We start from the raw sequence: 13,915 nt of genomic DNA, 5'->3' as shown, positions 1-13,915 counted from the left end.
AGCACAAGGAAACGTTTCTACATATATTCTGCCAGCATCCAGGATCGATCTCAAAGCCAATCCTCTCACTCCAAACCTCCCGTAGTTTGTCATTACCTTGATAATGTGACACAATCAACTTATAAATTGTACTAGCCAGACCACCCCCTTTCCATTAGAATTAGCAAGAAAGATTTTCAGATCCAGAGTGTTTGACCAGTCAACTTCACCTACAGATCTCTTCAGAGGCCTATAAGCAGAATCTGATAAGTTACCAAAGTCCCATCTCTCTCTCATCTCATTCGGAGTCAACCATAGACCATCCTTCCCGAGATCAGAAATCTGTTTAATACCAGTAAAATACCTGTATGTTAAATGGTTTTGCTCGTGTCTCATGCTCTGGTTCCCAACATATAGGCAATATGACTCGAGGTGGTTGGGGTGGGGGTACTTGGCTCCATCTCTACAGTCTAGACCAAGGAATGGCCATGACAATAGTGATGAAGGCTAGTCTTGGGCAAACTAGTTGGAGGAAAATGTTAACCAACCAAATTGCGGGTAATTTGAGGTTTTTCCATATTGTTGGGCAGATCGGCTTGTTAATGTTTGAGGTTCACCCAAGACACTGCTCTGTGATTGGTGATAGCTGCCATCCCCCCACAGTGCCCTTACCCATGACCCTCTTCCCTCTCTCCCCACCCCCCACTCACTGCAATGGAATCTGTTGAAATGTTTTCTGTATGTGGTCTCAGTGGGCTTCAATTGGGAAATAATACTTTTTTAATGTTTTGAATGGTGGTGTGGGGGTTCTCCCACTCCCAAAATTTGTTTTGCTCCTGTTCGAAGGGCAGTGCATCCCTGGCGCACACCGTTGCTCCACAGGGGCTACACATGCATGGTTGGTGGTGGGGGTGCTGCAAGGAAGTTGCCAGGAGCCTTGCTACAGTGGCATGGATGACCCTAGTCAAGGCTTGATTATCCCCTCATCCCAGAGTTGCCCACATATTTTGAGATCTGTTCATGTGAACCTAAGTAGTTTAGACCTAAACATCGGAGGTGGGAAAGGTGGGTACTGCAGTTTCAGTCTTAAAAAAGGAGATTGAACTGAGACGTAATATGGAAAAAGGAGATTCAAGAGCTGAGAAAAAAATCGATTGAACTTTGCGTGCTATCAGCTTGCCAGCTTGACAAGAACTGTGTTCAATAAGGAAATGGTCTACATGTTCAGGCGAACTAGCTTCATGAGGTACTTTATGGACTAACTAAATGCCGACCAGGGACCGCCAGAGTGCCTCGCAAGTAAGTCATTTCTGCTTGATCTGTGTTTCTGCTTAAGCTCTTTTCCTTCCTTTTCTCCTAGTTTCAAGGTAAGTGATGAACACGTTGATTCTTCTGTTAGATTTAACTTGGGGGTGTACTGCTAAGACGCTGGCCGTTATGATTTTGTTTCCATGTAGTGTCCTACAAGGAAGGAATACAATAGATTGGATAGGATTTTTATGGCCATGGATTAAACTGCTTAACTTTTGATTATTCCACTTGGATGCTGTTGCACATTTGGTGTTGGAATGTATACTGTCCATTGTGGAGATGGTTTTGGCAGTGGATAAACAGATCTATTCTGATTTATGTATTATATCTACACACAATCCTAATGATATTTTTTATAAAAATCACATTGAGCTTTGTGGGTGTAAGTCTATGAAACATTTTAAGTCTTTACATTAACAAAGAAAAGGCATACTGATAAGGCCTTTCTGTACAACATGGAATGTGGTGGTGATGATTGCACGGATTGCATTTGTATTCCGTCACATGTTCTTGTGCATATGTGTTATCTAAGGCCGAACACTTTCTCCTTCTAGATTTGTTAAAAGTTTGCAATTTAATCATGTGTTTTTTGTTCTTTGTGCATTTCGTTTGCAGGTTATTTTCAAAAGCATGGGCTGGAATCTCGTCAGTCCTGTCATTCGATGCTTTCGCTCTCATGAACATGACAAAGAAAAACGTAAAGAGTGCCTGAAAATAATAGACCAAATGGTGCAGGTAATTTTGTGCATTTGCATTCATTATGGCTGGTACACGTTGAGCATTACTATTGTTAAAGTAACCTATCGCAATCGGACATGGTGCATTCACAATTCTTTGCATCGGGCTCTGAATTTATGTAACCCAGCTCCACTGGCTGGCCGTTCAGTGGCATATTAAGTTAAGATCTCTTTGTCCGACACTGTGCACTGCATAAGCAGTGAGCAGCCTTCCTCCAGGGAAAGATTTCGGCCTCTGCTGCCACAAGGGCCCTTCGCTCGGCAAATCTTGGTCTTCCGGTGGTCCCTCGATTTAAGAAGGTCACAGTGGGCGGGCCAGCTTTTTCGGTGGCTGCCCCTCCCCCTTCTGGAACTCTCTCCCTCAGATTAACCAAGAATTTCCTCCATTTCAGGAAATTGCTTTAAACTTGCCTCTTTCCTCACTGATCTGCTGTGGCTTTTCAACTCCCTCTCTGTGGTTCTCTGCCTTTTCTATATTCTCCCTGTGAGCGCCAGAATACCTCCAGGTGATAGGGTGCTATACAAATTACCCAAACATAACCTCACATAACGGTTAATAATCTCGTTCAAAAAGCATTCACAAGTCTGCCTCTGGCATGTTCATCTTTTTCTCCTCATTGACATTTGTTCTGCTTATCTATTAATGTGTAAAAGTGGTCATGACAAAACTGTGCGACCCTTTTTGTCCACCAATTGTTTTTCAGGTGTTTGGATTCCAAAAACACTGCAGTGATCTATTTGAAACAAAATAAGTAAGATACATATTTAAGGGATCGTCAAATCCTTTTTTGTTTTCTTTTTGCTAGCATATCCAGCAAAGATGCAAAATATTGCCGCAGGTAGAGTTTTGCTCATGGAGATGTACTGCTGTTTGGCTCTGCAAAAATAGTGATATGGTGCGAAAGCCACCCTGAATCCATGGCTGTCGGCACACAAGCATGTTGCCTCTTTCCCACTGAAATAAGTGGAAGGGAGGCACGACATCATTCTCTTCCTTTTTACTTTCTTTCTGATTTATTCTGGGCTCCCCTTATGCAGGCCCCGGACCAAAGGATCAAGAGTCAGGGAAATGGGCGGGGTGCACGAGACTGAGTCACTATAACTTGAATGCAGTGGCATAGACCATTTGTTCATCCTAGCCAGTGATTGGTTGTGCCACAAATCAAAACCATCACTGCACAGGTATTTAACCTCATCGAATTGTGCTTCTGTTTTACGATTTACATTTCGCACAAATGTACAATAAACATGCGAATAGTAGAAATTCATTTAGGGACCTGTTGTACGAGCTCTGAAGAAAGGGCCACCAGTGTTGGAGAGGTAATTGTGCTTCCTATACAAGGCTGGGTTATCTAAAAATCCATTGAACCTTTGCCACCGAGACAGTCAAAATGGGTCATGAAACAAAGACAGAAAATTGAAAACCTGTCATTAAACATGAAATGCAGTAAGGGAGATATCGCGCAAAGCAAGGTTTATCAACCTGCCTGTAGTTGCCGGTCCCAATATCCTTGTTAGCAAAGCATGAATCGTCAAACTGATGGATTGTAGTCCTGTAAAAAAAAAAAGTCTGACCTAAATTCAGCACTTTAAAACAAAAATATGTGACTAAACTACAAAGAGGTCCTGCTAAGGAATAAAACGGGATTTAGAAAAATAATCAAAACCAACTGAGAAACGGTGTTGCTCATGCAAGGGCAGACCACAGAGGGGTTCATGCATACCTTTCGAGCAGTGGACTAGCTCCAATGCATCTGTGTCACTGCAGCAGTGGCCACAATAAGTCCAACTTTAGTAGACCATGAAAGGAGCTCTTCGAGGGGATTGGGTCCTCCGACGTATTCCATATCTATGACAGGTAATGTCCACAGCTGTGCTGCTTCGGAAAATCTTTGGCGTCGGCGTCCTGCGTCAATGACGTTGATGCGCCGTCCCCGAGGACCTCCTCCGACGGCCGACGTCACCCGATGTGATAAGTAGGACGCACAACGCCCATAGCCTCAGTTCCGTTTTTTCCGCGAACGTGTTCGCTTCGTTAATCTCGGTACGCCTCGACTCGTTGGAGTTTGCTGTTTTCAATTCTCGGTTCGTTGAACCTCTTCGGTTTGTTGTGAAGACCTTTTCGTGACGATGGCTTCTGCATCTTCCACCCCGCGTCCGGGCTTCAAGAAATGCGGGGACTGTGGGTCCAAGATGTCGGTCACGGACTCGCACGACGCCTGCCTCTGGTGCCTCGGGGAGGCCCACGATACGGACGACTGTGTCGACTGCCAGTCGCTCACGGCAAAGGCCTTGCGGGAACGCAAGATGAAGCTGTCGGTAGGCCGGGTGTCTAAGCCCCGGAAGTCGAGGTCTGCGGGGCTTTCGACGGATGACTCGAGGGGCGACTCTCCGTGTCATCGTCGGAAGTCCAGTGGGTCTCCTTCCAGGAGTCGGTCTCGCCACTCCTCCGCCTCTTCGAGGCATTCCCGGAAGCGCTGGCATAGGTCGCCTTCCCCGTCCTCTTCTGAGGACTCCGCCCGTCGGAGGGTCGCTTATCCCTCCATGCAAGCGACACCGGAGGAATGGGCTTCCTTCGGGAAGCAGATGCTAGCGATTCTTGAATCGCAGGGCACCGGTCCGTCCGCGCCTCCGAGTGGGGTCGGTCGGCACCGGTCGAGAGACACCGCTCGTACGCCTTCGGGCTCGGGTGGTCGGCACGGCTCGCGGGAGAGGTCCCGCTCGGACAAGGGTAGCCGTTCTCGCCATGCCCGTTCCAGGTCCCGGTCCTCGACACGCTCAAGACCGCGTGATCCTGTGCCGTCTTCGAAGAAGACGTCAACGCCTAAGGCGCCGAGGTCGTTGACGATTTCTCTCGAGGCTGCACCTCCGAGGGGGTCGTCGACGCCGTCCGCGCCTAGGTCGCCGAGAGACACGCTCGGAGCTCTGGCTTCGAGGCCTGTGTCGACGCCGCCGATGCTGGCGGCGCTGCAGCTGACATCGACGCCTTTTCTGTCGACGCCGGCGCCGACTCGTTCGGCGCCCTCGACGCCTTTTGAGGCGGTGGTGTCGGAGGGGCCCCGTGGCACAGGGTTTGCACCTAGAAAGGCTCTGGCTAAGGTCAGGCACTGCTTTGGTCCCCAGAGGTCTTCCTCTCCCCACCTGGAGTACATTTCAGAAGGTGATGAAGGCTCTGATGGCGGCTTGGTTCCGGTTACGGTTCCGGATGAACTTATCTCGGGCCATAGTCAGTTTGATGACCTGCGGCAGTCGCTGCATGATGCCAGTGGACTGGACACCTCTCCGTAGGTGGAGTTTTGTAGGCCAGAGCCTGGCACTGATGCCGATTCTTCATATCGGCGCCTTATGTCTCGGGTTACCGAGTACTTGGGTTGGTCAGCTCCCCCAGTGGAGTTCGTTCAGGATGATTTCACGGACATCCTTGATCTCGGTCCACCCACTGACCCGGTTTTGCCTTTTCATATGGCTCTGCAGAGAAGGGTGGCGGCGGCTTGGACTGCTCTGGAGAGTCTCCCGGCAGTGGGCAAGTCTTTGTCGCGAAAATACCGTCCAGCCAGTAGCGACCCCTGCTACTTGTCTAGGCACCCCACCCCGGAGAGTTTGGTGGTGCAGGCGGCTACGGCCCCGGCAAAGCAGGCATCGTATCCTACCATCCCTCCGGATAGGGACGACAAACGTTTTGACGGCTGGGCGAAGAAAGTTTTTTCTTCGGGGGGTATGGCGCTTCAGGCGGCCAACTCCATATGTGCCTTGTCTCGTTTCACACACACTCTGTGGAACTGTGTTGCATTAGCGGCTGATCATATTCCCGAAGGGGACGAACGGGATGGTTTCCTTGCTATGGTCCAGGATGGCAAGGATGCCATGTGTGAGGCCGTTCAGTCGGGTTTGGACTTGGTGGATTGTGTCAGCCGGTCCATGGCGACGAGCACCGTAATGCGCAGGTTTGCGTGGTTGCGGAAGTCTGGGTTCGCTCCTGATGTGCAGTCCCGGCTCCTTAACATGCCTTTTGATGGTGAACACCTTTTTGGCAGCAAGGCTGACGAGAGCCTTGAGAGGTTGCAGACCTCCAAAGCTGCAGCGAAGTCGTTGGGCGCTGCAGTTCGCCAACCTCCGTCTTTTCGTCCTAGGGGACAACAATGGAGGGGAGGTTCCTTTCGCTATTACTCGTCCTTCAGTAAAGCGAGAGGAGCTAGCAGTCAAAGAGGCCATCGTAAGAGTGCCAGAGGTGGAAGCAAAGGTACTCGAGGTGCCAAGGCCGCTCGGGCAGTTGCCTCCTTGCCCTCAGGCAACGCCGCAGCCGTTACCACTCAGTCATGAGGCCAGGTCCCATGGTTCGCCGGTTGGGGGAAGGCTGGCGCAGCATCTTGTAGAGTGGCAAGCCATTACTTCGGATGTGTGGGTTCTGGAGATCATAACCCACGGCTACTGTCTCCTTTTCGGCAGAGGCCTCATGACAATCCACCAGTGAACCTCTCTTTGAAGTGTCCGGATCCGCTCCTTGCGCAGGAAATTCAAGCCCTGCTGGAGAAAGGCGCCATAGAACTGGTGCCTGTAGCGGAGAGGAACAAGGGATGGTATGCCCCTTATTTTTTGATTTCGAAGAAAGACGGGGGGGATTGAGACCCATCATGGACTTGCGTGGTTTGAACAAACTCCTCAGGAAGGACAAGTTCAAGATGGTGACTCTTTCTAAAGTCCTCCAGGCCCTTTAACTTCAGGACTGGTTGGTGTCTCTCGACCTCAAGGATGCTTACTTCCATGAGCCGAACCATCCCAAGCACAAGAAGTACCTGAGGTTCGCGGTTGGCGACTCGCACTTTCAGTTTCGGGTCCTGCCGTTCGGATTGACCTCCGCCCCAAGGGTTTTCACCAAGCTCATGGTGGTGGGGCAGCGCATCTCAGGAAAGGGGGGATTCACGTCTACCCCTACCTGGACGATTGGTTGATCAGGGGAAGCTCTCCCGAGCAAGTCCTGGATCATCTGTCCGTCACCTGCTACTCCCTTCACAGGCTGGGCTTCTCCCTCAATTTAAAGAAGTCCCATTTGACACCAACGCAGCGGCTCCAGTACATCGGAGCAGTGCTCGACACTTCCCTGGGGCAGTGTTTTCCTCCTCAGGGGAGGGCTCTTCAAGTTCAGCAGATTGTGGACAAGTTTCAATTTGCCCAGGATCTCCCAGCTTCCGAGTTCTTGAGACTGCTCGGCCTCATGGCATCCTGCATTCTTCTGGTGCCAGAGGCTCATCTGCGGATGAGATCTTTGTAGTGGGCACTCAAGCTCCAGTGGTCTCAGTCCTCAGGCAGGCTGTCGGACCCTGTTCAGGTGCCATCCTCGGTAGCCCGGGACCTTCTGCGGTGGGCCGTCGAGGGCAATCTGATGAAGGGGGCCCCATTTTGGCTGCCCTGGCCGGAGGTGACGATCGTGACGGACGCATCCCTCACGGGATGGGGAGCTCATGCCAACGAGTTGACAGCCAGCGGTCATTGGTCTCCGTCGGAGTCCAGACTCCATATCAATCTGTTGGAGCTGAGGGCCGTCAGGCTAGCCCTGAAGGCTTTTCTGCCGACTGTGCGCGGAAAGAGTGTCCTGATTCTAACGGACAACACGGTGGCCATGCACTACCTCAACAAAAAGGGGGGGGCAGGGTCACTTCCGCTGTGCAGAGAGGCGATGCAGCTCGAGTTCTGGGCCATCCAGCAGGAAGTTTCGATCTCGGCAGTTCATCTGGCCGGAGACGACAACGAGACGGCGGACGCGCTGAGCAGGCAGAGCACGATCTCTCATGAGTGGGAGCTGGCTCAGGAGATTCTCCTGGAGATCTTCGCCCTTTGGGGGACCCCTCAAGTGGATCTCTTCGCCTCCAGTGTCAACCGCAAGTGCGAGTTTTGCTTGCGGGAATTTCCTCCAAAAGGAGCCTTAGGAGATGCGTTCGTGGTGGAGTGGTCATTCCCACTGCTGTACGCGTTTCCTCCAGTCCCCGTCATCCCGCAAGTGCTGCGGAGGTTGCGGAGGTTCGGTTCCCGGATGATCCTCATTGCTCCGGCATGGGCCCGGAGGACGTGGTACCCGGACCTTCTAGACTTGTCCATCTGCCCTCTACGTGTCTTCCCTACCGAGACGATCTGCTCTCACGGGAGGGGGGTCAGGTTCTCCATCCAGAGGTCAGATCCCTCAATCTTCACGCTTGGCTTCTGAAAGGTTGAGGTATAAGGATTGGGACCTCCCTGAAGACGTGATGGAGGTTTTGCTCTCGGCCAGGCAGCCGGCAACAAAGTCTCGTACCGTTGCCGTTGGAGACAGTTCTGCGAGTTCAGAATGTGACATTCCCATGGTTCTGTCTTTTTTGCTTTCTTTGGCCCACAGGGGCTTGCAAGTGGGGACCATTAAAGGTTACCTGGCGGCGCTGTCCATATTTAAGCGCTCGTCTGAAGAGTGTTCCTATTTTAAGATTCCTTTAATTTCGCAGTTTTTGAAAGGGCTCACTAATGTGTTCCCTCTGTCACCTTTTCTGGTGCCAGGTTGGGATTTGAACCTTGTTCTTAAGTTTCTTATGGGTTCTCCGTTTGAACCTTTACATTCTTGCCCTTTGAGGCTGTTAACTCTGAAAACTGTGTTTTTGGTTGCGGTTACTTCCGCTCGCAGAGTGAGTGAGTTACAGGCACTTTCAGTTAAGCCACCCTTCACTGTGTTTCATAAGGACAGGGTTGTCCTTAGAGTTCGTCCTTCTTTTCTTCCGAAGGGGGTTTTGGAATTTCATTTGAGCCAGAAGGTTGTTCTTCCGGCGTCTATCCTCCTCCACATCCTGGTAAGGAAGAGGAGAGGCTCCATAGGCTTGATCCTCGGAGAGTGTTGAGTTTTTATATTTCGCGCATGTCCCGGGTCAGAGTGGACGATCAACTTTTCATTGGTTACGCTGGAAAGCATTTGGGACAATCTGTGACGAAACAGACTTTGTCTTGTTGGATTATTTTAGCTATCTCCGAGTGTTACCGCTTGGCGGGTAAGGACCCTCCGGCTGGCTTGCGGGCCCATTCTACCAGGGGAGTGGCTGCGTCTACTGCCCTGCAGAGGGGATTTCCTATTCGTCACATCTGTGATGCAGCCACCTGGGCTTCAGTACATACTTTTGTACGTCACTACAAGATCTGGCCTTTGGTAAAGCAGTTCTCTATTCCGCAATTTGATTGGGCATGCTAAATTTGTATTCTAAATTCTTTCCCACCTCCTTGCTTGGTACTGCTTTGGGAGTCTGTCATAGATATGGAATACGTCAGAGGACCCAATCCCCTCGAAGAACAAGTTACTTTCTTACCTGGTAACGTTCTTTCGATGGGATGGTCCGACGACGTATTCCATATCGCTCCCTCCCTGCCTTCCCCGCTGCAGAATTTCTTTTGCGATTGCAGCTTGCGTTCCGCAAGGCCTTGTGTATCTGACTGGCAGAAAACTGGTGGCACACGTTCTGGGAAAAAACTATAACTGAGGCTATGGGCGTCGTGCGTCCTACTTATCACATCGGGTGACGTCGGCCGTCGGAGGAGGTCCTCGGGGACGGCGCATGGACGTCAACGACGCAGGACGCAGACGCCAAAGATTTCCCGAAGCAGCACAGCTGTGGACATTACCTGTCATATATATGGAATACGTCGTCGGACCATCCCATCGAAAGAACGTTACCAGGTAAGAAAGTAACTTGTTCTTCTCTTTAGACACTAAAGCAAGCAAGCATGGCCGTGATAACGCCTACTGTGTACTGAAGCAACCGTCTCTTAGAATACTACTGTACTTTTCTGTGAAACAAAGCTTAAGCTTGTAAGATTCTGAAATGGACCCGCACATATTCAGAATATCTAAACACTAGCATTTCACTTGTCAAGGAATATCATGGAAGTAATTCTTCATTGCTACATGCACCAGGTTTTTTGTTTGCATTGGTTCTTTCTCCCAGTTGTTGCATGTTTCAGCCACAGACTGTGAGCTTTGGCAAACTCGACGCAGCCGTTTCAAAAGAAACCGTACGTAGATGTTTACTGCATTTTAATGTAGCATTTTTATAGAGGGTTGAAAGGGGGAGCAATAAAAGCAGGTATGGGGGCTGGCCCCCCATAACAATGCCACAGTAAAATACGATGAAATGTCCAACACATTGAGTTGTCATAGATCTGGGAGAACAGCCTTGAGTTGCATAAACTATTGTTGAAATGTTTTCACCAGATAGTCATGAAATGCATCTAGTCATTTAATCAAATCTTGCTTAGAAAGTGAAGATTCACTGGGAGACTCAGCTGCCATTTCGCGACAAATGGGATGGCCAGCGTTGTGCCACACCCTCCAAGCTACCTCCTCAATCCAGAATGGAGGACTTGAGACAGGACAGGCTTAAGTAACCCAGTCCTGATCCAGAGGACCATGTTTAAATTGCAGGGAGTGGAAGTGCATGCTCCCAAAGCCCCACACAGTGCTGGAGGGCAGGGGACCGCCACCTAAATGGCAAAGATGATGAGCAGTGATTAACATTTTATTTGTCCAGGGATATGAAAAAACTTGTATTTGGAAGATCAGTATGAAGCTCTGTGCAGCAGCCAAAATATCAACAATCCTTCTTGAGAGGGTCAATATCTCCATCATCCCTAAATGTCCTCCCATGCCGCCAAAGGACAAATCATATGTGATTTGTTCATAACATAGAATTCATTCTCACTTCTTTGATATAAACCCTAAAAAGGACTCTTCTACAGGTCCAATTGTTAAAATAAGAAAAACAGTATAATAGTGGAGTATTCTTGAAGCTGTAGGACAAATCCAATTAAAGTGAGATTGCACACCAGCAGGAGAAGGGGTGCTACAGTAATTTAGGGACGTGCAGCCCCTTGAATGTTTGGATTTCTGCAATAGGAAAATCCTTAGAAAATCGTGTAGACCTGATTGCTGCTACAGCATATTTTGGATGATCTACCTGCTTTAGGGATGCATCGTGCAATGTACAGAGTCTGGTAAGGAAACAAATAATGCTGATAATAAAACCCCTTTAGTGTAACTAAAGAAATGGCTCATCTAGCGGTTCATTTGAGACCAGGTAATCCACAAAAGTATGAACGATGTGAAATCTTTTGAGATTAATAATAAACCAGCAAAATACACAACTGTGACCTCAGTGCAACAGAGGTAAAGCTCAAGAAAAATCATTGCACAAAGGAAGCAGGGAATTGCCAGAAAAAGCTGTTGGCAAATGCTGTCGAACCTTTATGAAGATTGTGCATGTGGGCTACTCCACCCCTTAAAAATGGCATACTAAAACAAAATATGTCCACGCAATTCAAAACACATTCCGCACTGTAACGCCTTTAAAACAATAGTTTATTCTGAAAACCTGCAACAGTATTAAATGTTTTACACGTTAATGCTCTTATGACTTATGCCACTTCTCACACAAGTAGCCAGAGTCAGATAGTAGTCGGACAACTGTGGCTGCTGAGGAACATCAATTGTAGTTAGCCTGACCAGGAAAGTGCCTTTCTTAATGAAGTATTACTAAGCAAGCAAATCAGGTCCTGGTGCTGATTGCACCACTCTTCTCCAGGAGTGTAGGGAGAAGGGAAGTCATTAGAAACTGTACAGTCAGCTCTTAGCTCCCAGGTGCGACCCAAGATGCTGAACAGCCCCTCACAAGCCTTCCTCCAATTCAATTTTAAGGAGTTTGAGAATGGGAAAGGGGGCGAGGCCTATAGACCTGCATTACAAGATTTCCATCCCCACACAACACATGGATGGTTTGATTCATGTATCTTCCACCCTCTACGTATTCTGTAACCCTAAACCCCAAGAAGGGTGTTAGGGAGAATTCTCATTTCTGTGCTAATTCCTTTCAACCTTAGAGACCCCCGGCTCTTTTGCTGGACTTTAGGACTTTTTAGTTTTAACCCTGGAGAGAGTGAGCCTTTTATATCACTCTCTCATGTATTTTGATTTGATTTGGATTATGTGTTTCCTTTGTTTTTGGAGTCTGACAAACTCCATAGGCATCTACCATGTGTATGGTGACACACAGCACCTTCAGTGCAATGTCACAGAGAAATCCTTTAGATTTCTCTTAAGGTTTAAATACCTTTTCTTGGGTGAACTACAGGCTGGTGGCAGTGGTTTAATTTTCCTACCATTGTGCTTTTCTACCGCAGGCTGAATCCTCAGCTGTAGTACAGCACCCATGGGTGACAATTGTGTCAAAATGGCCCCTGTCTTCTTTTTCCCCATTTTTTTTTGTGATGTCTTTCTTGCGTTTTACTCTGCACGCCAAACCAGATTTAAGCCCTTTGTTCGTTTTACCTTTGACGTGATTCAGTACTGAAACCGGCCTCTGGCTCCAGTGTGTCTGCAAGGGCGGATGTGAGGGAGGTGCCCGAAACTCCACTGTCCTTGGTCTCCAGGGCAACCTGAATGCACCCAGTCCTGATTGGCTGGCTGGCTATCCTTGCAGGACAGCCAACCTGCTGTGCGAGTGACAGCTAGGCTGTGCATGAATGGGAGAAACCTGCATAAAAGGTGAGGCTTCTTGAACTGAAGACAGTCGACCACTGGAAGAAACATCCGGTGAAGGAATCATGAAGAGAAGCTTGCTGCATCCTCCTGGACCGTTGAACTGCCCAGTGAAGCCATGCTGCTGTGCTGAAACTCCTTTTCCTAATCGACAAGAGAAGCTCCAGAAGGGACGACTTCTTCCCTTGGGTTAGTGGGACCAACTAACCCTGAGACGAACTTTGCTGGAGGACCTTCCCCAACTGGCTGTACTTCCTTGCTGCTGCTGGAACCAGGGGTCGAAAAATCTGTAGTCGAGTGCAACGTCTGTAAGCCGGCCAAAAGCTCCAGGAAGATCCTGAGGACTGAGGACCCTTCCGAAGCAGGACGACCCAAGCTTGAGTCACCTCACCAGAGTGCTGGACTCCAGGAGTGAAGGAAGCCCAACCGGTGTCCAAGATCCGCGGTAGTGCTGTTTACCGTGTGCTGAAACTGTAAAGTGGTGCTGAATTGAAAATTGATATTTTAGTTCTATCGCACTCGTACACAAGTGTTTCAGAGCGGGAAGCTCTTAAGGAGCCCGTAGCTACCGCCGACCTCCGAACTGCTGCGCAGCAGTCCTCCCAACGTCCTCCCTCTTGTCCCCATCGACTGAGGCCCAGGAGCACAGGATCTTCAGCACTGCAACCAAGACAGAAGCCAGCTGGATCCTCTTCTTCTAACCTAAAGTACTGTTCTGACTAAGGCATACTGTAGCTTGCTTTTCTCAGTTGAGACTTGCAGTAGCTGCTTTTTCTAGAGTTGGTCTCAGCTCTAACTTTCACAAGTTTGACTGCTTGTGGCCCAACAGTGATTTTCTACAACAAACTATCTAACTTTGGGCAAGACCTTTGCTATCTAAGAAGTGCCTCTGCTCCATAGACTTTGTCCCAATGTACTTTGGCTGTCCTGGCCCCCTGAAGACTCTTCTATTTCATGTACTTTGATTCTTACTGTCCCTCATAGGTGGTACATTGGTTTTTAACTAATATATGCTGGGAAAGGTTTTTATCTAGACTTCATTGGAAGATTTAAAAGTGCTCCCATGCTTTGAGAATCTGTTAACCTTTTTCTTTCCCTTTAACCTTTCCTTTCTACCAACCTCAGAATTTACAAAGTGCAAAAGTGATATACAAATGCCATTACTGTCCTAGTTAGTGGTCACCTGAGGGTGTAGGAAGTATGTATGAAGCATCTCCAAAGAGCATCTGCTTGCTTTGCCTTCATTCTGAGAAAGTATTTTGAAGTGTAGTTTGATTGTTGCACATTGCCCTTTATAAAGAATGCTTATTTAAAATTGGCTGTTAAATAATTATTTTAATAGAAAACCTTG

The 13,915-nt window shown here is 48.7% G+C and overlaps 1 protein-coding gene across 9 annotated transcripts in view; it reads left to right on the top strand.

Moving 5' to 3' along the window:
• GLMN (glomulin, FKBP associated protein) overlaps positions 1–13,915 on the top strand; it is a 1,004,137-nt gene that overhangs the window by 115,577 nt on the left and 874,645 nt on the right. For all 9 annotated transcript variants that reach the window (XM_069641799.1, XM_069641796.1, XM_069641800.1 and 6 more), the window contains exon 4: positions 1,906–2,025. In XM_069641799.1, the coding sequence (XP_069497900.1) occupies positions 1,906–2,025 (120 nt within the window). The remainder of the gene's footprint in view (positions 1–1,905; positions 2,026–13,915) is intronic.

The sequence above is a fragment of the Ambystoma mexicanum genome, chromosome 1q, assembly GCF_040938575.1.
Source record: "Ambystoma mexicanum isolate Mex_15411 chromosome 1q, UKY_AmexF1_1, whole genome shotgun sequence".
NCBI classification, from domain to species: Eukaryota; Metazoa; Chordata; class Amphibia; order Caudata; family Ambystomatidae; genus Ambystoma; species Ambystoma mexicanum.
The sequence above is the reverse complement of the archived record's forward strand: the minus strand, read 5'-3'. Positions and strand labels throughout refer to the sequence as shown.